We start from the raw sequence: 23,540 nt of genomic DNA on the forward strand, positions 1-23,540 counted from the left end.
CGAGGCACTTTGTAAAAACTCGTGGGGCAGAGGCGAGCCCAAAGGGCAGCACACAATACTGAAAGTGCCGTGCACCCAGGCGGAATCTGAGATACTGTCTGTGAGCTGGCAGTATCGGGATGTGAGTGTATGCGTCCTTTAAATCCAGGGAACATAGCCAATCGTTTTTCTGAATCATTGGCAGAAGGGTGCCCAAGGAAAGCATCCTGAACTTTTCTTTGACCAGGAATTTGTTCAGGCCTCTCAGGTCTAGGATGGGACGCATCCCCCCTGTTTTCTTTTCCACAAGGAAGTACCTGGAATAGAATCCCTGCCCTTCCTGCCCGGGTGGTACGGGCTCGACCGCATTGGCGCTGAGAAGGGCGGAGAGTTCCTCTGCAAGTACCTGCTTGTGATGGGAGCTGAAGGATTGAGCTCCCGGAGGACAATTTGGTGGCAGGGAGGCCAAATTCAGGGCGTATCCGCACCGCACTATTTGGAGAACCCACTGGTCGGAGGTTATGAGAGGCCACCTTTGGTGAAAAAATTTTAACCTCCCCCCGACCGGCAGATCGTCCGGTACGGACACTTTGAGGGCGGCTATGTTCCCGTGGATCCAGTCAAAAGCCCGTCCCCGGCTTTTGCTGTGGAGGCGCAGGGGGCTGCTTGGGCGCACGCTGTTGACGAGAACGAGCGCGCTGGGGCTGTCCCTGTGCCTGACGAGGCCTTCGGGCCGGCTGGGTGTACCTACGCTTTGCAAAAGAATAGGGTGCAGCCTGCCGGGCCCGGGAAAAACGTCCACCTGCTGAGGTGGATGCTGAAGGCGCCCGGTGGGAGAGCTTGTCGAGGGCGGTTTCCCGCTGATGCAGTTGGTCCACCAGCTGCTCGACCTTCTCACCAAAAATATTATCCCCCCGGCAAGGGACGTCGGCCAGTCTCTGCTGGGTGCGGTTGTCCAGGTCAGAGGCACGCAGCCATGAGAGCCTGCGCATCACTATACCCTGGGCCGCAGCACGAGATGCCACGTCACAGGTGTCATAGATACCCCTGGACAGGAACTTTCTGCACGCCTTCAGCTGCCTGACCACCTTCTGATAAGGCCTGGACTGCTCCGGCGGGAGCTTATCGACCAGGTCCGCCAGTTGCTTCACATTGTTCCGCATGTGAATGCTCGTATAGAGCTGGTATGACTGGATGCGGGTCACGAGCATGGAGGATTGGTAGGCCTTCCTCCCAAACGAGTCCAGAGTGCGAGACTCCCGCCCCGGGGGCGCCGAGGCGGTATCCCTCAAACTCCGTGCCCTCTTGAGAGCAGAATCCACGACCGCCGAGTCATGGGGCAATTGGGGCCGCATTAACTCTGGGTCAGAGTGGATTCTGTACTGGGATTCCGCTTTCTTGGGGATGATGGGATTAGATAGCGGTCTCATCCAGTTCCGAAGCAGTGTCTCTTTGAGGACATTGTGCAACGGCACCGTGGAGGACTCTCTAGGTGGTGATGGATAGTCGAGGACCTCGAGCATCTCAGCCCTCGGCTCATCCACAGAGACCACGGGGAAGGGAATGCAGATAGACATATCCCTGACAAAAGAGGCAAAAGAGAGGCTCTCCGGGGGTGAGAGTTTCCTCTCCGGTGAAGGCGTGGGGTCAGAGGGGAGGCCCGCAGACTCCTCTGAGGAGAAATATCTGGGGTCCTCCTCTTCCCCCCACGAGGCCTTTTCCTCGGTATCGGACATAAGCTCATGTAGCTGAGTCCTTAACCGGGCCCGGCTCGACGTCGAGGCACCGAGGCCTCGGTGTCGTCGAGCGGTGGACTCCCGCGCCGGCGGGGACGAAGCTCCCTCCATCGACGTCGACAGGGACTCCACCTGCGTGGCGGTCGAAACCGGCGCCGCAAGCGGCGGCGGTGTCGATGGCCTCGGCACCTGGCTAGAGCTCGCCGGCGCCACAGTCAACGGCGCCGAGGGCGCAAGCACCCCCGGCGCCGGCACAGCCTGGCGCATCAGCCCTTCCAGGATCCCCGGAAGGATGGCTCGGAGGCACTCGTCCAGGCCCGCTGCCGGGAAAGACGGTGGGGCCGGTAGAGGTGTCGGTGCCAGAAGCTGCTCGGGTCCAGGAGACGGCACCAAATTGCTGGGACCCTGACGCGGCGGTACCTCCACAACCGAAGGGGATCTCTCCTCTCGACGAGGACGCTTCGGCGTCGACTCCTTGCCGGCACCGGAACCCTGGTGCATCGAGGGCGACCGATGACGGTGCTTTTTTGATTTTTTCCGATGCCCGTCATCGGCGCCAGGTGGAGCAGAGGAGGAGGAGGTCGATCCCCCTCGGTCACGAGGAACCGGATCCGACAGGGTTCGGTCCCGAGGGCCATGGGCCGAGGGAGTGACCGGGGCCGATTGCCCACGCAGCCTCTCACCCCTACCTTCACCGGCGGACCGGCGGGCCGACGGGACCTGTGCTCCTGGGGTCGATGCCATCGGTGCCGATTTCTCGGGCATCGATACCGGTACCGAAGAACCGGCCGTCGATACCGATGCCGTCGAGGTCGACGTCGAGGGGCCGGCGCAAGTTCCAAAAAGACGGTCCCGAAGAACTTGCCTCGCAACCTGAGTCCGTTTCCGGAGACCGAGACACAGAGAACACGACTTGATATTGTGCTCCGGCCCGAGGCACTGGAGGCACCAAGCGTGGGTGTCGGTCTGCGAGATCGGCCGGCCGCACCGACCACACTTTTTAAATCCACTCGGGACCTTCGAGGACATCGACGGAAAAATCGCGTCGGCGAAGTTAAAGTCGTCGATGGTGGCGGTAATCACACCTCGAAAAAGAAATCGACCGTGCGGCCACTAGGCCGCAACGCGACGCCCCCGCTAGAAACGAGGGAAAATGGGAGCGCGTGCTCCTTTTTTTTTTTTTTTTTTTTTGTTATAAAAGAAAGAAAAGTGGAGCGCGCGGCAACTAAATAAAATAAAATAAGGAAGTTCACGTAAACGCGACGGTTTTTCCGGGGCTGAAAACAGAGAGAGCGGCGAAGGCATGACTCTCTCCAGTCGCGGAAAAAAAGGAACTGGCGGGAACGGTCGCGCACAGGCGGGAAGACGGCCGTGCATGCGCTGTGGGCGTGCCCTGCGTGCGGACCGCCCGCGAAGCTTCTTCCGGTTGGTGGGGGCTGACGCGGACGTCACCCAAAGTCGTGAGAACAAGCAGCCTGCTTGTCCTCGGAGAAATTATGAATACAAAATTGCTTCCTCAGACCACTATCATGAGGGGGGCGTGTATGCATTAGAGAAGATATTTTAAACATGTAATCATACTGAACAAAAGGCTTAATGCCACCCCAGTCTTCTATTCTTTTTGCTTCAATTGTTTTGAATCCAGAAACGTTTGGCCTGGGGAGAAGAAAACGTATTTTGTTAATCCCAAACGGACAGTGCATTTGCAAGGAGAGGCCAAAAATAAAGTTCTACCCAAAGTCAAAGTTTTTTGTTTAATTTCTAGAAATAATTTTCTTCTTTGTTGAGTGGATTTGGTGACGTCGGGAAAAATCCACATTTGTGAATTTCTGAAGTATAGTTTCAATACTTCATTTAGGTCCTGGTCAAAAATAAACGACACTAAGAGCGTTGCCGAATACAGTAAGACAGGAGAGCAACGGACCCTACTGCTGAGATGGAGAGTAAACATCTCCTCTTTGGGGCAGGGTCCATCAGTGGAGACTGAGAGAGGGAACAAGCCAGAAATCTCCAAAGGCTGAACTAAAAAGGAACTGTCAGTTTCCCTATCAGACTTCTGCAACATATACAAGATCACAATGAGGGGCATAATTGAACGAAAACGCCTATCTCCATGGGCGTTTATCTCCAAGAACGGGTCCGTGAAGGGGCGGACCGAACCGTATTTTGGGAAAAAATAGACGCCCATGTTTTATTCAACAATGTGTGAGCTGGGCGTTTTTGTTTTTCAGCGATAACGGAAAATGAAAGCGCCCAGCTCAAAAACGAATAAATCCAAGGCATTTGTTCGTGGGAGGGGCCAGGATTCGTAGTGCACTGGTCCCCCTCACATGCCAGGACATCAACCGGGCACCCTAGGGGGCACTTTTACAAAACCAAACAAAAAGGTAAAAGAGCTCCCAGGTGCATAGCACCCTTCCCTTGTGTGTTGAGCCCCCCAAATCCCCCTCAAAACCCACTGCCCACAAGTCTACACCATTACTATAGCCCTAAGGGGTGAAGGGGGGCACCTACATGTGGGTACAGTGGGTTTGGGGGGGTTGGACGACTAATAAGCATTAAGCAGCACAATTGTAACAGGTAGGGGGGATGGGCCTGGGTCCACCTGCCTGAAGTCCACTGCACCCCCTAACAACTCCTCCAGTGACCTGCATACTGCTGTCAGGGAGCTGGGTATGACATTTGAGGGTGAAAATAAAAAGTTGAGAAACTTCATTTTTTGTGGTGGGAGGGGGTTAGTGACCACTGGGGGAGTCAGGGGAGGTCATCCCCGATTCCCTCCAGTGGTCATCTGGTCATTTAGGGCACTTTTTGGGGCCTTATTCGTGAAAAAACAGGGTCCAGGAAAAGTGTCCTAAATTCTAGCTAAAAACGCATACTTTTTTCCCATTATCGGTGAAATGTGCCCATCTCTGTTCGGCAGATAACCACGCCCCAGTTCCGCCTTCACCACACCTCTGACACGCCCCATCAACTTTGTCCGCATCCGCGACGGATTGCAGTTGAAAACGTCCAAAAATCGGCTTTCGATTATACCGCTTTATTCGTTTTTGTGAGATAAACGTCCATCTCCCGATTTAGGTCGGAACTTGGGCGTTTTTCTCATTCGATTATAAGCAGGAATGTATTCTTTCAACATGTTTGTACGCACTTGATTGTAAAACCATGTACTAATATGTACGCAAGATCACAATCCAGCTTATAATCGAAAGACAAAAACACCTATATTGCGACCTAAATCGGGAGATAGACGTTTATCTCCCAAAAACGAATAACGCGGTATAATCGAAAGCCGAACTTGGACGTTTTGAACTGCACTCCATCGCGGAAGCGTACAAAGTTGACGGGGGCGTGTCGGAGGCGTGGTGAAGGTGGGACCGGGGCATGGTTATCACCCGAACAGAGATGGGCGCCTTTCGCCGATAATGGGAATAAAGTATGCGTTTGTAGCTAGAATTTAGGGCACTTTTCCTGGACCCTGTTTTTTGACGAATAAGGCCCCAAAAAGTGCCCTAAATGACCAGATTACCACCAGAGGGAATCGGGGATGACCTCCCCTGACTCCCCCAGTGGTCACTAACCCCCTCCCACCACAAAAAATGATGTTTCACAACTTTTTATTTTCACCCTCAAATGTCATACCCACCTCCCTGGCAGCAGTATGCAGGTCCCTGGAGCAGTTGTTAGGGGGTGCAGTGGACTTCAGGCAGGTGGACCCAGGCCCATCCCCCCTACCTGTTACACTTGTGCTGGTAAATAGGAGCCCTCCAAACCGCCCCACAAACCCACTGTACCCACATGTAGGTGCCCCCCTTCACCCCTTAGGGCTATAGTAATGGTGTAGACTTGTGGGCAGTGGGTTTTGAGGGGGATTTGGGGGGCTCAACACACAAGGGAAGGGTGCTATGCACCTGGGAGCTCTTTTACCTTTTTTTTTGTTTTTGTAACAGTGCCCCCTAGGGTGCCTGGTTGGTGTCCTGGCATGTGAGGGGGACCTGTGCACTACGAATCCTGGCCCCTCCCACGAATAAATGCCTTGGATTTATTCGTTTTTGAGCTGGGTGCTTTCATTTTCCATTATCGCTGAAAAACAAAAACGCCCAGTTCACAAATTGTGGAATAAAACATGGACGTCTATTTTTTGCGAAAATACGGTTCGGTCCGCCCCTTCATGGACCCGTTCTCAGAGATAAACGCCCATGGAGATAGACGTTTTCGTTCGATTATGCCCCTCCACGTATTCTTTCACCATGTTTGTACGCACTTGATTGTAAAACCATGTACTAATATGTACGCAAGATCACAATGTATTCTTCTACCATGTATGTACGCACTTGATTGTAAAACCATGTACTAATATATACGAAAGATCACAATGTATTCTTTCACCATGTTTGTACGCACTTGATTGTAAAACCATGTACTAATATATACGCAAGATCACAATGTATTCTTCTACCATGTATGTACGCACTTGATTGTAAAACCATGTACTAATATATACACAAGATCACAGTGTATTCTTTCACCATGTTTGTACGCACTTGATTGTAAAACCATGTACTAATATATACGCAAGATCACAATGTATTCTTTCACCATATATGTACGCACTTGATTGTAAAACCATGTACTAATATGTACGCAAGATCACAATGAGGCTTATTTTCAAAGCACTTAGCCTCCCAAAGTTCCATAGAAACATATGGAACTTAGCCTCCCATGTATTCTTCTACCATGTATGTACGCACTTGATTGTAAAACCATGTACTAATATATGCGTAAGATCACAATGTATTCTTTCACCATGTTTGTACGCACTTGATTGTAAAACCATGTACTAATATGTACACAAGATCACAATGTATTCTTTCACCATGTATGTACGCACTTGATTGTAAAACCATGTACTAATATATACGCAAGATCACAATGTATTCTTTCACCATGTTTGTACGCACTTGATTGTAAAACCATGTGCATATTTGTAGTCCGGAATGGTAATCGCCATTACGGCAAATGTAAGCCACATTGAGCCTGAAAAAAGGTAGTAAAATGTGAGATACAAATGTAACAAATAAATAAATAGGCATACGGAGCAGCAGAATGAACTCGGGGGAAAGGTCAGAAGCCCCCAGTCCCAGAGAAGCCCCCAGACCGGCTGAAGTGCATCCCGAAAAACAAGGCACATGAGCACGAAGCTATCGAGGGAGAACCAGAGAAGTGTCCCAATGACCCCACCTCCAACATGGCACCCAGCCACCTCTCCTGGAACACAGGATCTACTGTAGAGGGTAGCAAAGCCACTACTGTACCTGAAGAAACCCTCAAAAGGGGCTGGCTACAGACAGATGCTAAGGGGGCAAAAGCCACTTCAACCAGTGGATGAGGAGAAAAAGGAGGATGAAATCTGGGCACAAAACAATTTCCACGAATCAGGTCGGTACATAGCCTGATGGGGTCTCCATAACAGAGGTGAAGCTGCCAACACAACCAAAAGCTGGAAATGCACCCAATGCCTCAGAGCGGGAATCCTGCTCAGGAGAAAGAAGTCCCTGGTGCCTGCCTCTGCCTCTGTGCACCCGGCAACACACGTCCCCAATGCCTGCTGACAGCAAGAGCCTCCTATGGTGGCCTCCACCGCCAATACCACGCATCCCCCAGTGGCAGAAAAAAATGCACTCACTGGAGGTGCGCATCCAGATTTCCCTCTGACAGCGGAACTTCCCAGGCAAGCCTGCCATCAAACCGGCTCAGCAAGCTACACACACACACAGTGACTCCAGAGACGCTGCCCCCAAGACTCCTCTTAGCAACCTGCTGCCCTGTTGCAGCTGCAGAGCCTGTGTCCAAAATTGCTCTTTTTTTTTTACAGCTGATAGCAGCAAACACAAGGTCTGTTGTGGACTAGAGTTTTTTTTTTTTTTTTTTTGGGGGGGGGGGGGTTGTTTTTGTTTTTTTTTAGCGAGGAAGGCTACAGCTAAACAGCAGCCCAAACTCTGGGAGGAAAGGAACCACGGGGTGAGGCAGGGACCCAGGCCACCAGAGCCCAAACACCCCCTAAGCTCAACTGGCCAAAAGGCCCAGGTGCAGGCCCAAGAGACAAATCCAGGAGTTGCAGAGACACTGTCTACCACCTGCTGGAGATAGAGATATACTGAAGTGAAGGAGGAGCTGACCGACTGGTATCGCTGCCTTCAGCTTTGTAACTCTATCGCCACCTGCTGGTAGATGGGCACAACCCACCACTTGATTCATATGCTGCATATGCTAAGGAATAGAAGATGTCTTCTTATAAGATATGCTGGTAGCAGTGTGTACAGGATCCTCCATGCAAATTTTGCTAGCTGTGGCCAGCATGTTTTCTTGTTTTTCCAAAAAATTAAAAATATTGTCGTCTGCATCAATCAAATATGAATAACAGTCCAGTTCATTAACAGGCTTCAAAGTAGAAAGTGACACAGGGACATACTTCCTCACGGGGTCTGTCCCCATCCCCGCCCTGTCCCCGTCCCATCCCTGTGGGCTCTGTCCCCATTCCCATCTCCATCCACGTGGGTCCCTGTTCCAGCTACACTGCCTCCAAATTTGTAAAATCATCTGTTTCGGCGGACGAAAGCAGCGGTAAAACAAGTGCAGCCTCGGCCCTTCTCTCTGTTAGCTCTGGTCCCTCATTGCGGAAACAGGAAATGAGGGCGGGATCAGAGCTCAGCTAACAGAGAGAGAAGGGCCGAGCCTGCATGCCTGGGGGTGGCAACCTGGAGGGACGTGGCATTGCGGCGAGGATGGCAGGGGCGGGGCCTCGTGCTGCTGTCGTTCGACCTGGGGGGGCATTGCGGCAAGGGCGGGGCCTCATGTTGCTGACGTACCCAGAACTACGTGACGCTTCGGTTTAATGGCTGGAGCCAGAGAGCAGGAATGCCTCAGCCACAGAGTCAGCTTCAGAACGTTGGAGGTGCATTTTATTATATAGGATATGGGCAGCATTCAAATAAAAAAACAAAGCTGTCAAATAAATCATTTTTTAAAAAAATCCTTTATCCCCCACTTTTAAGGCAACTGGAACAGGTTTCGATTTGTTACAGACGGACCAATAAGCTTCTGCTATTGGTTTGGGAGCACCAATATGGCGGCGAGCTTCACTTCCACAAATGGGGGAGGGTGAATTGTGCAGAGGATGGAGCGGGAACTGCAATGCCAAAGTTGAAGCCCCTTCTCAAACTCCCTCCCCCCGCCCTCCTTGTTCCATTGCCCCTCCCACCCTGGCGCTCGCTCAATCACAAAGAGAGCAGAAGGAGGAGAGAGAGAGAGAGAGAGCGCGCGGTTGCTGTACTGACGGCTGAATTTGAACCGTTGGGGACACCGTAGAGCCTCGTGGTTTCACATTCAGCCAGTGCAGCAGAGTGGTAGGATCCGGCAAGGGAGCTTAGGATCCGGCGTTCAGCACTTGTCCTCTTGCTCCTGCATTTAGAGCATCGGCGAAGGAGAGAAAGGAGAGGTAAGGGCGGGAGCATGCTTAGGGGTGGAGGGAGAGGGGGGATGAAAAGGGCAGGCTGAGAAAGGGATGAGGGAAAGCTGGAGGTGGCATGGGTGGGTGAAACATGTGAATGCAGTACAGTGGCAGAATTTGGGGGAATCCACGGGGGGGGGGGGGGGGGGGGGGGGGGGATGTATTGGCAGCATTCACAAAGAGCAGTGGGGAGACTGTGGGGCTCATTATCAAAGCACTTAGACTTACAAAGTTACATAGAAACCTATGGAACTTTGTAAGTCTAAGTGCTTTGAAAATATGCCTCTGTGTGTGTTAGGGTGGGTTTGAGAGAGCTATGATGATGGGAGTGCTCTCTAGCATCGGCGAAGGAGAGGTAAGGGCGGGAGCATGCTTAGGGGTGGAGGGAGAGGGGGGGGATGAAAAGGGCAGGCTGAGAAAGGGATGAGGGAAAGCTGGAGGTGGCATGGGTGGGTGAAACATGTGAATGCAGTACAGTGGCAGAATTTGGGGGAATCCACGGGGGGGGGGGGGGGAGGGATGTATTGGCAGCATTCACAAAGAGCAGTGGGGAGACTGTGGGGCTCATTATCAAAGCACTTAGACTTACAAAGTTACATAGAAACCTATGGAACTTTGTAAGTCTAAGTGCTTTGAAAATATGCCTCTGTGTGTGTTAGGGTGGGTTTGAGAGAGCTATGATGATGGGAGTGCTCTCTAGCATCGGCGAAGGAGAGGTAAGGGCGGGAGCATGCTTAGGGGTGGAGGGAGAGGGGGGGGATGAAAAGGGCAGGCTGAGAAAGGGATGAGGGAAAGCTGGAGGTGGCATGGGTGGGTGAAACATGTGAATGCAGTACAGTGGCAGAATTTGGGGGAATCCACGTGGGGGGAGGAGGAGGTGGCTGGATGCACCGAGGAGGGATGTATTGGCAGCATTCACAAAGAGCAGTGGGGAGACTGTGGGGCTCATTATCAAAGCACTTAGACTTACAAAGTTACATAGAAACCTATGGAACTTTGTAAGTCTAAGTGCTTTGAAAATATGCCTCTGTGTGTGTTAGGGTGGGTTTGAGAGAGCTATGAAAGTGTACGTCTTGCCCCATCCTTGGCCACCTTTAAATCTAGACTGAAAGCCCACCTCTTTAACATTGCTTTTGACTCATAACCACTCGCCTCCACCTACCCTCCTCTCTTCCTTCCTTGATTTGATTTGCTTACTTTATTTATTTTTTGTCTATTAGATTGTAAGCTCTTTGAGCAGGGACTGTCTTTCTTCTTTGTTTGTGCAGCGCTGCGTACGCCTTGTAGCGCTATAGAAATACTAAATAGTAGTAGTAGTAGAACTAATGTATGCAACCAGGTAGATATGAGAGAGAGCTCTCTGTATTTTTACGGGGTGGGGGTCGGATTGTTAGGTGTGGGATGTGTGCTGGGAAGAATGGAGACAGAACTGGCAGAGGAGGTGGTGGGGTTGCTGGAATGAGGGAAAAGAGATATAAAGCCTGGAGACAGAAAAAAATGAGGATATCTTTATAGTTGATGACCTAACTTATGTTACAACTCATTTTATCACTAAGAAACCTCTATGCAATGCCATAATGCATTCCTCTGTACCATGTATATATGCACCTTAATGCAAAATCATTTATAAGTAATACCAAAATGTACTCTTCTACCATGTATGCATGCACCTAAATGTAACACCATCTGAAATTCTGTACCGGAAATGGCGAGCGCCATCACGGCATAATGTAAGCAAATAGGTGGGAAAATGTGGGATACAAATGCTACAAATAAATAAATAAAACTGATGGGGAGGGGTTCATACTGGAGGCTGAGAATGCTGAGTTGGGAGACAGCTTAGGTGGAGTCAGTCCTGGAGCATAGAAGAGCCAGGTGTTTGTTGGGGGAATTCTCCACAAAACATAGGTAAAATGTGCACAGTTATAACCTCAAAACAAAGACATGAGGGAGGAAATATGTCAGGAGTCTGAATTTAATGCATTCTGAGCACCTTGTTTCTGTTTCAGATGCAGGAGGTAATATGTCAACAGAATGAATCCAGCTGCAATTTAATGTATTCTGAGCACCTCTCTGTGTCCCTAAGTGTGTTTCTGTTTTGTGTTTCAGATGCGGGTGACGTTTGAGGACATCACTGTCTCTTTCTCCCAGGAGGAGTGGGAATATTTAGATGAAGGGCAGAAGGAGCTTTACAGGGAGGTGATGAAGGAGAATTATGAGAGTCTGATGTATCTAGGTAAGGATTTCCTGTTTTACCCCCTGTTAAAATCCTTTCTTTGGCAGATTAAGCAGTGACTGGCAGTGGGTGAGTCTCAGTGGAGGAAACCCAAGTGACTGGTAATGAGTGATTGTGAGATAACACACTCTATGTAGAATGCAAGCAAGCGGGAATCAGCAAGACAACAGAGAAAGTCCAGTGGACCATAGATGAACCTGAGGGAGGATATGAAATGAGATTGAAGGGGGGCAGACTGAAGAAAAATGTCAGGAAGTATTTTTTCATGGCGAGAGTAGTGGATGCTTGGAATGCCCTCCCGCGGGAGGTGGTGGAAATGAAAACGGTAACGGAATTCAAACATGCGTGGGATAAGCACAAAGGAATCCTGTGCCGAAGGAATGGATCCTCAGGAGCTTAGTCAAGAGCGGGAGGCGGGGCTGGTGGTTGGGAGGCGGGGATAGTGCTGGGCAGACTTGTATGGTCTGTGCCAGAGCCGGTGGTGGGAAGCGGGACTGGTGGTTGGGAGGCGGGGATAGTGCTGGGTAGACTTGTACGGTCTGTGCCAGAGCCGGTGGTTGGGAGGCGAGGATAGTGCTGGGCAGACTTATACAATCTGTGCCAGAGCCAGTGGTTGGGAGGAGGGGCTGGTGGTTGGGAGGCGGGGATAGTGCTGGGCAGACTTATACGGTCTGTGCCCTGAGATGCACAGGTACAAATCAAAGTAGGGTATGCACAGAAAGTAGCAAATATGAGTTATCTTGTTGGGCAGACTGGATGGACCGTGCAGGTCTTTTTCTGCCGTCATCTGCAGGTCACTTGGCCCTCCATTGCCTCAGGTACAAATAAGTACCTGTATATGTGGGCCGCATTGAGCCTGCCATGAGTGGGAAAGTGCAGGGTACAAATATAAAAAATAATATAAATAAATAAAAATATACACAAAAAGTAGCACATATGAGTTTATCTTGTTGGGCAGACTGGATGGACCATGCAGGTCTTTTTCTGCCGTCATCTACTATGTTACTACTACTATTTAGCATTTCTATAGCGCTACAAGGCGTACGCAGCGCTGCACAAACATAGAAGAAAGTCCCTGCTCAAAGAGCTTACAATCTAATAGACAAAAAATAAATAAAGTAAGCAAATCAAATCAATTAATGTGAACGGGAAGGAAGAGAGGAGGGTAGGTGGAGGCAAGTGGTTACGAGTCAAAAGCAATGTTAAAGAGGTGGGCTTTCAGTCTAGATTTAAAGGTGGCCAAGGATGGGGCAAGACGTAGGGGCTCAGGAAGTTTATTCCAGGCGTAGGGTGCAGCGAGACAGAAGGCGCAAAGTCTGGAGTTGGCAGTAGTGGAGAAGGGAACGGATAAGAAGGATTTATCCATGGAGCGGAGTGCACGGGAAGGGGTGTAGGGAAGGACGAGTGTGGAGAGATACTGGGGAGCAGCAGAGTGAATACATTTATAGGTTAGTAGAAGAAGTTTGAACAGGATGCGAAAACGGATAGGGAGCCAGTGAAGGGTCTTGAGGAGAGGGGTAGTATGAGTAAAGCAACCCTGGCGGAAGATGAGACGGGCAGCAGAGTTTTGAACCGACTGGAGAGGGGAGAGGTGACTAAGTGGGAGGCCAGCAAGAAGCAGATTGCAGTAGTCTAAACGAGAGGTGACAAGGGTGTGGATGAGGGTTTTGGTAGAGTGCTCGGAAAGAAAGGGGCGGATTTTACGGATGTTGTAAAGAAAGAAACGACAGGTCTTGGCGGTCTGCTGGATATGAGCAGAGAAGAGTCAAAGATGACCCCAAGGTTTCGAGCTGAGGAGACAGGAAAAATGAGAGAGCCATCAACAGAAATAGAAAACGGGGGGAGCGGGGAGGTGGGTTTGGGGGGGAAAATGAGAAGCTCGGTTTTGGTCATATTTAATTTCAGGTGGCGTTGAGACATCCAGGCAGCAATGTCAGACAAGCACGCTGAAACTTTGGTTTGGATGCAAGGTGAGATATCAGGGGTAGAAAGGTAGATTTGGGAGTCATCAGCATAGAGATGGTAGGAAAAGCCATGGGATGAGATTAATGAACCAAGGGAAGAAGTGTAGATAGAAAAGAGGAGGGGACCAAGAACAGAACCCTGAGGTACGCCGACAGGCAGAGGGATAGAAGTAGAAGAGGATCCACCAGAGTGAACACTAAAGGTGCGGAGGGAGAGGTAGGAAGAGAACCAGGAAAGGACAGAGCCCTGGAAACCAAGTGAGGACAGGGTATCGAGAAGTATGCTGTGATCGACAAACAGCGTAGAAAAACGTCTGAACAATAGGTTTTGAAATTACTGATTTAGATGTTTTTGTACAGGGGCATCAGCACCCACTTCTGGTTATAGTTCTCTTTATGTAGCCTAGGATCCTTCTGGCTATAGCCACCGCCTTGACACACTAATTTGTCACCTTTGGATCCTCAGATACTATCAGTGTATATTCCTTCCTATACTAGGCCTGAAATATGGCTCTGCTGGCCCTCAGTATTCTTTGTCAGCATATTTTGAGTTTCTTCCTTCAGCTGCATGTAAGCTACAGTGCTTTCTCAGGAAATGGAAAGCACATGTTACATGTCAAGGTGACACTTAGGAGGAACTGAGGCTATGCGGCCCCTATATGGCAGATACACATGGATATAACCTTGGTGGTGATGAGAGACTGAGGAATCTGCAGACTCCAAGATGTTCCAACGGAAATATGTGTTCAGAGAGGAAGGACACCAGGTGTTTCATACTACTTATTTGTTAGCTGGTTTTCCACGCTGTGATCACGCTTTACTGATAAGTAATTAGCCAATTGCCACAAAGTGTGCATGTGAACACAAGAGGAGAGGATGATACAATGTAGGAAATTGCCAAAGGGGAGCTGGTTGATATTGAGGAACTTTAGAAGGCTAAGTGCTTTGAAAATATGCCTCATTGTGTATCTGGATTTTCAAAAGGCGTTTGACAAGGTACCTCATGAAAGGCTACAGAGGAAATTGGAGGGTCATGAGATAGGAGGAAATGTCCTATTGTGGATTAAAAACTGGTTGAAGGATAGGAAACAGAGAGTGGGGTTAAATGGGCAGTATTCACAATGGAGAAGGGTAGTTAGTGGGGTTCCTCAGGGGTCTGTGCTAGGACCGCTGCTTTTTAATATATTTATAAATGATTTAGAGATGGGAGTAACTAGTGAGGTAATTAAATTTGCTGATGACACAAAGTTATTCAAAGTTGTTAACTCGCGACAGGATTGTGAAAAATTACAGAAGGACCTTACGAGACTGGGAGACTGGGTGGCTAAATGGCAGATGACGTTTAATGTGAGCAAGTGCAAGGTGATGCATGTGGGAAAAAAGAACCCAAATTATAGGTACGTCATGCAAGGTTCCACGTTAGGAGTTACGGACCAAGAAAGGGATCTGGGTATCGTCGTCGATAATACACTGAAACCTTCTGCTCAGTGTGCTGCTGCGGCTCGGAAAGTGAATAGAATGTTGGGTATTATTAAGAAAGGTATGGAAAACAGGTGTGAGGATGTTATAATGCCGTTATATCACTCCATGGTGCAACCGCACCTTGAGTATTGTGTTCAATTCTGGTCGCCGCATCTCAAGAAAGATATAGTGGAATTGGAAAAGGTGCAGCGAAGGGCGACTAAAATGATAGCGGGGGTGGGACGACTTCCCTATGACTAAGGAGGCTAGGGCTTTTCAGCTTGGAGAAGAGACGGCTGAGGGGAGACATGATAGAGGTATATAAAATAATGAGTGGAGTGGAACAGGTGGATGTGAAACATCTGTTCACGCTTTCCAAAAATACTAGGACTAGGGGGCATGCGATGAAACTACAGTGTAGTAAATTTAAAACAAATTGGAGAAAATTTTCTTCATCCAATGCGTAATTAAACTCTGGAATTCGTTGCCAGAGAACGTGTTGAAGGCAGTTAGCTTGGCAGAGTTTAAAAGGGGGTTAGACGGTTTCCTAAAGGACAAGTTCATAAACCGCTACTAAATGGACTTGGGAAAAATCCACAATTCCGGGAATAACATGTATAGAATGTTTGTACGTTTGGAAAGCTTGCTAGGTGTGCCCTTGGCCTGGATTGGCCGCTGTCGTGGACAGGATGCTGGGCTCGATGGACCCTTGGTCTTTTCCCAGTGTGGCATTACTTATGTACTTATTTATGTATACATATACAAAATAACAATATTACAGGAAAATCCATATATGATCCCAGGTTAGTTTAGGAGAAATCACTTGATTTTCACTGGTTGCGCCTACACCAAAGTCCGATTGTCTCTCATATTCCAGCCCCTAGGGCTGAAGTGTCCTCTCCTCCTAGGGGGAAGGGACTGAGAGTGACACTTCTGTGCATATCAGCCTCTCATTGCCTAACACATACGTTTCCCTGATTAAAGTTGTGGTGCCATTTCTTCATTTTCCTCTTGTAGTTCTGGGGGGCTTTAATATTGCAATGGATTCTTCTGTGGATAGGAAGGGTGGAGGGAGCCTTCAGTACTTATGAGTCATCAGCTGCGGTTGCTCATGAAACACCTGAAGCGTCTTGCACATTCATTTGTTCTCGAACTTTGTTTCCTTGGGTCTGAGATCGAGGCCTAATCGTCTGCTGCATAAGGCATTTTTTTTTATGTGGAAAGAATATTTTGATGTGTTGGAGACAGGCTGCTTGGAGGAATGAACTTTTCAATCTAATGAAGTTTGAGAGACTGGATGTCAGGTTCTCAGGTTCAGAGCCCGCGGGGCTGGGCGCTGGAGCAAACGTGAGCCCTTGGGCTGCTGACGAGGAGCGACAGCAGCAGGCAAAACCCACCAACCAACGCTGGGCAAGCACACCGACACCGGCAGGGACTGCAGGCACCGCCCAGCGAGCCGGAACACATGGACTGGAACACTGGACTGGAATTCCCCGGAGTGGAGGATACAGGACTGGAACCCCCCCCCCCCCCCCCGGACTGGAACACTGGACTGGAATCCCCCGGACTGGAGGACACAGGACTGGAGCAAACCGGACTGGTCCACACAGCTTCACCTGCACTTAGCTGCTAAGCCCCCCAGGAGTTGAGCTCCTGGGTTCGAGTAGCCGGCAGGACTTACTGGATACTGGATGACACAGGGACCAGGACTGGAAACAGAAGTGCTCCTAAACCTAAACTGATCTACGTGCTCCCAAGCCCTAAACCAGCAGGAGTGTTCCTAACAGTAAACTGACAAAAGGACTCCCTAAGCCCTAAACTAACAGAGCAGGGAACTAAACACAAAGCTAACACAGGTGCTACTAAGCACCAAGCTACAAGCAGAGCTCTACACTAACAAGCTAGACACAAAACAAACAAGCTACCTAAGCACTGCTCTATCAAGCTTGATACAAAACTAACAAGGTGCTTCCTAAGCATTACTCTGGCAAGCAACCAGAAGAGCTCCTAGCACTAAAAGGGAAGACAGGGGAGCCACGAGGAAAAAGCAGGGAAGCAAACACATAAGCCAAAAGTGCTTCTAAAGCACCAAACACCAACAGCAAAGACTGCAATGCTCCCAATAGCACAAACACCAGAAGTACTTCTAACAGCAAACTCTGCAGTGTTCCTAACAACACCAAACCCTGAAGTACTTCTATCAGCAACAGAGCTTCCAAAGCCCTACACACAGCAATGCTTCCAAAACCAAGAGGGAAAAGCAGGGGAACCATAAGGGAAAAGCAGGAAAGCTAAACACACAGTCACCAGTGCACACTGCACTAACACTAACCTGGACCTTAGCAAAAGCAAGCAGGGAAACTAGACACAAAGTCAGAAGTGCACACTGCACCACCCTACCTAAAGCAAACACCACCGTTGCAAAGGCTCTGAAGGAAACAACACCACTTCCTTATCAAGGCCCTCCCTGATGATGTCACACTCCCTAGACCCAGGCAACAGCACACTGACCCAGAGAGCACACTGAAACCCATAGAGGCCCAACCCACACCAATGCAACACCGTGAAGCACTTGAAGCCAGTACACCCAAAGAGAGTTAGAGCAACTCAGACTACACCCACAGCTGCAGTGAAGTGAGACAATTAGCCCCATGCTGGCAGCAGCCGGCACAGAGAAAGAGAGAGCTAGCTCAAACAGGACAGAAAAACAGAACAGAAGCCAGCTAAAAAGCTGACCCCCAGGCAAAAGGTAAGTTTGAGAGGGGTTCTGACCACGATCATAACACTGGACACTAGTCAGCGGTCGCATAGAGCCCAGAAGTCTTTTCAACAAATTTGTCCCCACTGCGGGATCGTTTGCCACATCGTTCTCGTAGCTACTTGCTGAACCTCTAACTTGAAGTACTACTACTACTATTTAGCATTTCTATAGCGCTACAAGGCGTACGCAGCACTGCACAAACATAGAAGAAAGACAGTCCCTGCTCAAAGAGGAGAGGAGGGTAGGTGGAGGCGAGTGCTTACAAGTGGTTACAAGTCAAAAGCAATGTTAAAGAGGTGGGCTTTCAGTCTAGATTTAAAGGTGGCCAAGGATGGGGCAAGACGTAGGGGCTCAGGAAGTTTATTCCAGGCGTAGGGTGCAGCGAGACAGAAGGCGCGAAGTCTGGAGTTGGCAGTAGTGGAGAAGGGAACAGATAAGAAGGATTTATCCATGGAGCTGAGTGCACGGGAAGGGGTGTAGGGAAGGACGAGTGTGGAGAGATACTGGGGAGCAGCAGAGTGAGTACATTTATAGGTTAGTAGAAGAAGTTTGAACAGGATGTGAAAACGGATAGGGAGCTAGTGAAGCGACTTGAGGAGAGGGGTAGTATGAGTAAAGCGACCTTGGCAGAAGACGAGACGGGCAGCAGAGTTTTGAACCGATTGGAGAGGGGAGAGGTGACTAAGTGGGAGGCCAGCAAGAAGCAGATTGCAGTAGTCTAAAAGAGAGGTGACAAGGGTGTGGATGAGGGTTTTGGTAGAGTGCTCGGAAAGAAAGGGGCGGATTTTATGGATGTAGTAAAGAAAGAAACGGACTTTAGGGAAGGGAAGAGGGTGATAAGGTTTTGCTCTATTATTTGCGGATCAGACTGCCTTGGAGAAACAACATGTGCGGTCTGATCTCTTGCAGTGAATGTGTGGGGGGTGGGAAGAGGGTGGTGGGGGGATGAAACTTGAAAAATTACAGATATTATTGTTCTTGCCATCGTGATGTTCTAATAAAGAAAATATCAACTTGAATATGATCATATATTCTGTCTGCATCTCTGGTTGTTGTATTACTAAACTGGTTAAATTGTTCTACAATAATCTACAATGCTCTTTTATATATTTATTTTTTTTAAGATAAAGATGATCCCAGAAACAGTAATACAAAAACGTTTGATTGGAATCTCAGTGAGAAGCCTGAAGATGAGAAGATGTTCTCAGAAAGAGAGAAAGAGGAGACTCCTTCCTGTTTTGACTGGGGAGAAAAGAGAAAAAATCAAAATCAACAAAAACATTCAACAGGAACCTCAGCTCTGTGTGAAAACAGTACCAGTGATATAATACAGACAGGGGAAGGTTTTAGTAGGAAGAAAGAGCTAGTGCAACATGAAAATATTCATAAAACTAGAGTGTATACAAGTAAAGAATATGGGAAAAGCTTTCCCAATACAGAAAACATTACAAAATATCAGAGAAACAACACTGATGACAGATTACCTTCATATCCTGATTGCGACAAAAGCTTCAATCAGAAAGAAAACTTCATAAGAAATGAAAAATTCAACCTAGGAGAGACACTAGTTTCCAGTACTGAATGTGATAAAAGCTTCAGTCAGGGAGATGCTTTCACTGATCACAATAAAACTCAAACTGGTGAGAAATTGGTCGCTTCTACTAAAGCTGACAAAGTCTTTTGCAGGAAAGCAAACTTCTTGCAAGACCAGAAACACAAGAGATTGTATACTTGTGCTGAAGTGAAACTATTTACATCCACTGAGTATGGTAAAAACTTAACTGAGAAAAGGCTCGATGACATCCAAACAATCCACACAGCTGTGAAACCATTTTTGTGTACTGAGTGTGGTCAGGGCTTCAGTGAGACACTCACAAAGGACCATAAAATCCTTTCAGGAAAGAAACCACTTATGTGCAGTGAGTGTGGTAGAAACTGTAGTAGGAAGATAAAATTGACCGCAGACCAGAGAATCCACTTAGGATTGAAGCCATTTACATGTTCTAAGTGTGATATATTCTTCACTGACAAGGAAACATTCACCATCCACCAGACAATCCATTCAGGAGGAAAGCCATTTCTATGCCCCGAGTGTGGCAAAAGCTTCAGGTTGAAAAAATACATGATAAGGCACCAGAGAATCCACACAGGAGTGGAGCTATTTGCATGTTCTGAGTGTGGTAAAAGTTTCACTCAGAAGCGAACACTCCAAAAACACTGGATAATCCATACCGGAGTGAAACCCTTTAACTGTAGTGAGTGTAATAAAAGGTTCAGTGAGAAGTCAAAGTTAACAATACACCAGAGAATCCACACTGGACTGAAACCCTTTCACTGCACTGATTGTGGTAAAAGGTTTACTGAGAAGGGATCACTCCGAAAGCACTGGCGAATCCACACAGGACTGAAACCCTTTCACTGCACTGATTGTAATAAAAGCTTCAATGAGAAGGGAAACCTCACAAAACACCAGAGAATCCACACAGGAATGAAACCATTTAACTGTACTGAGTGTAATAAAAGCTTCAGTCAGAAGGAAAACCTCAGAATACACCTTAGAATCCACACAGGAATGAAACCCTTTACCTGTACTGAGTGTAATAAAAGCTTCAGTCAGAAGGCAACCCTCAGAAAACACCAGAGAATCCACATAGGAATGAAACCCTTTAACTGTAGTGAGTGTAATAAAAGCTTCAGTCGGAAGGGACACCTGACACAACACCAGAGAACCCACACAGGACTGAAACCCTTTCACTGCACTGATTGTAATAAAAGCTTCAGTCAGAACGGACACCTCACAATACACCGGAGAATGCACATAGGAATGAAACCCTTTAACTGTAGTGAGTGTAATAAAAGTTTCAGTCGGAAGGGACACCTCACACAACACCAGAGAAGCCACACGGGAGTGAAACCATTTACATGTTCCAAGTGTGGTAAAAGCTTTAGTGAGAAGGGAACACTCAGAAGGCACCGGCGAGTCCACACAGGAGTAAAACCATTTAACTGTACTGAGTGTAATAAAAGCTTCAGTCAGACGGCACACCTCAAAACACACCAGAGAATCCACACAGGACTGAAACCTTTTAATTGTTCTGAGTGTAATAAAAGCTTCAGTCGGAAGGCATACCTCACCGCACACCAGAGAATTCACACAGGAGTAAAACCATTTAACTGTACTGAGTGTAATAAAAGCTTCAGTCAGAAGGCAACCCTCAGAAAACACCAGAGAATCCACACAGGAATGAAACCCTTTAACTGTAGTGAGTGTAATAAAAGCTTCAGTCGGAAGGGACACCTGACACAACACCAGAGAACCCACACAGGACTGAAACCCTTTCACTGCACTGATTGTAATAAAAGCTTCAGTCAGAACGGAAACCTCACAATACACCGGAGAATGCACATAGGAATGAAACCCTTTAACTGTACTGAGTGTAATAAAAGCTTCAGTCAGAAGGCAAACCTCACAATACACCAGAGAATTCATTCAGGAGTAAAACCTTTTCGAGGGCCAAGAAAACAGCAGTCTAGCCTCAAGGGCCAAGACGGTGACACAAAAACCAGGAGAGATGAAGAAATCTATATGAAGATGAATTTATTCAACCAACAATGCCCGGCAGGCCTTGTTTCATCCACTCTCAGGGGCTGCATATAAAGAAATACAATCATATTAACAGTACGTATATTAATACATAATAAAAGAATGAGTTAAAACATGAATAAAATCCATATAAATAAAAATATGACTATACAGATACATCTAAGCCATAATATACAGCAACACACCAGAGAATCCACACAGGACTGAAACTTTTTCACTGTACTGAGTGTAATAAAAGCTTCAGGCAGAAACCTCACAATACACCAGCGTCAGCCCAGAATCTGACACTGATAGTGCTCTGAAGGGGAAAATCATGTTGAAAAGCATTAACACAGATCCAGATTATTCAATGTCACTGTGATCCCCAGGCAAGGATTATGGAGTGAGTAACACAGTCAGACAGACCCTGAGGTAAACTTTTTTGCCGAAACACAGTGCTGTGTTCGGTCTCTTGAAGAATAAAAGCTTTATTTTTCTCAGTCGTCCTGCTGTTATCCTTATGGAAGAGCCTTGCTGGTTACACTACTCTTTTCCTGTGTGACTTACATTGTAACAATAAACTAACAATTTACAGAACAGTAACCAGTAATTTCTGTGTCTCACATTGTATATGTATGGTTACATTTTGTATGAAACAATGGGGATGAACAGGAGGAGTAAACAATTGCAGCGGGGTTTGACCAACAGTGGCAGTAAAACTAGGAAAGAACCAATCCTTTAAGGTTTATATTATTGACAGAGAAAGCAAAATGTAATTATACTTATCTGATTGTCAAGTGCAGGGTAAAGAATCTGAAAATCGGTTAAAATAAAATTTTGATACTTTACACTAAGTTTTCTGATATTCTAACTCCTATTTTGAAACTTTACTGTGTTTTTGAACCATTTCATAAAGTTCAGGCAGTTAATTGAAAATTTATGCCGGGGTTTACTAAGCCACACTAGCACCCACTAGTCTGTTGGCAATGTCTCACGGAAGCCGCTAGCGTGGCATGGAGGGGCATAATCAAACGTGGCGCCCAAGTTTTCCTGGGGCTGTCCTCGCAGGACGGCTCCGTGAAGGGGCGGGGAAACCCGTATTATTGAAACAAGATGGGCGTCCATCTTTCGTTTCGATAATACGGTCTGGGACGCCCAAATCTCAACATTTAGGTTGACCTTAGAGATGGTTGTCGACTGTTTTTGGCGATAATGGAAACCGAGGACGCCCATCTCAAAAATGACCAAATCCAAGCCCTTTGGTTGTGGGAGGAGCCAGAATTCGTAGTGCACTGGTCCCCCTCATATGCCAGGACACCAACCGGGCACCCTATGGGGCACTGCAGTGGACTTCACAAATTGCTCCCAGGAAAACATAATTCCCTTACCATGTGTGCTGAGCCCCCAACCCCCCCCCCCAAAAAAAAACCCCCACTACCCCCAACTGTACACTACCATAGCCTTAAGGGGTGAAGGGGGGCACCTACATGTGGGTACAATGGGTTTTGGGTGGGTTTTGGAAGGCTCACATTTACCACCACAAGTGTATCAGGTAGGGGGGATGGGCCTGGGTCCGCCTGCCTGAAGTGCACTGCACCCACTAAAAACTGCACCAGGGACCCGCATACTGTTGTGATGGAGCTGAGTATGACATTTGAGGCTGGCAAAAAAAAAAAAATAGGTTTTTTTTAGCGTGGGAGGGGGTTGGTGACCACTGGGGGAGTAAGGGGAGGTCATCCCTGATTCTCTCCGGTGGTCATCTGGTCAGTTTGGGCACCTTTTTGAGGCTTGGTCGCAAGAAAAAATGGATCAAGTAAAGTTGGCCAAATGCTGATCAGGGACACCCTTCTTTTTTCCATTATCGGCCAAGGACGCCCATCTCTTCATCACGCCCCAGTTCCACCTTTGCTACAGTGCCGACACGCCCCCGTGAACTTTGGTCGGCCCCGCGATGGAAAGTAGTTGAGGGCGCCCAAAATCGGCTTTCGATTATGCCGATTTGGGCAACTTTAGGAGAAGGATGCCCACCTCCCAATCAAGGTCAGGTATACACAAGAAGTAGTACATATGAGTTTATCTTGTTGGGCAGACTAGATGGACCGTGCAGGTCTTTTTCTGCCGTCATCTACTATGTTACTGTGTATGTTTAATTTTAGTACTAGGGGGGGCTTGCAGGTCTCCTTTCAGTCTACAGCGCATGCACCCAAAATCCCACCATTTATGGACTTTCTGTAGCCCCCCCCCCCCCTTACTTCCCATCAGCCTTATGGCAAAATTCTCTAAAATGCACCATTCGTGCATGCATGATTG

The 23,540-nt window shown here is 48.0% G+C and overlaps 2 protein-coding genes across 2 annotated transcripts in view; both read left to right on the forward strand.

Annotated features, from left to right (window-relative positions):
- The window catches only part of LOC115477517, an 881,049-nt gene that overhangs the window by 283,775 nt on the left and 573,734 nt on the right, over positions 1-23,540 (forward strand).
- On the forward strand, positions 11,426-22,049 carry LOC115463104 (oocyte zinc finger protein XlCOF6-like). Its single transcript, XM_030193321.1, has 2 exons — positions 11,426-11,461; positions 18,772-22,049. Exons 1-2 carry the CDS (start codon positions 11,428-11,430, stop codon positions 21,303-21,305), a joined length of 2,568 nt encoding a protein of 855 aa, XP_030049181.1. The 5' UTR covers positions 11,426-11,427; the 3' UTR covers positions 21,306-22,049.

Source organism: Microcaecilia unicolor, chromosome 1 (assembly GCF_901765095.1).
Source record: "Microcaecilia unicolor chromosome 1, aMicUni1.1, whole genome shotgun sequence".
Taxonomy (NCBI): domain Eukaryota; kingdom Metazoa; phylum Chordata; class Amphibia; order Gymnophiona; family Siphonopidae; genus Microcaecilia; species Microcaecilia unicolor.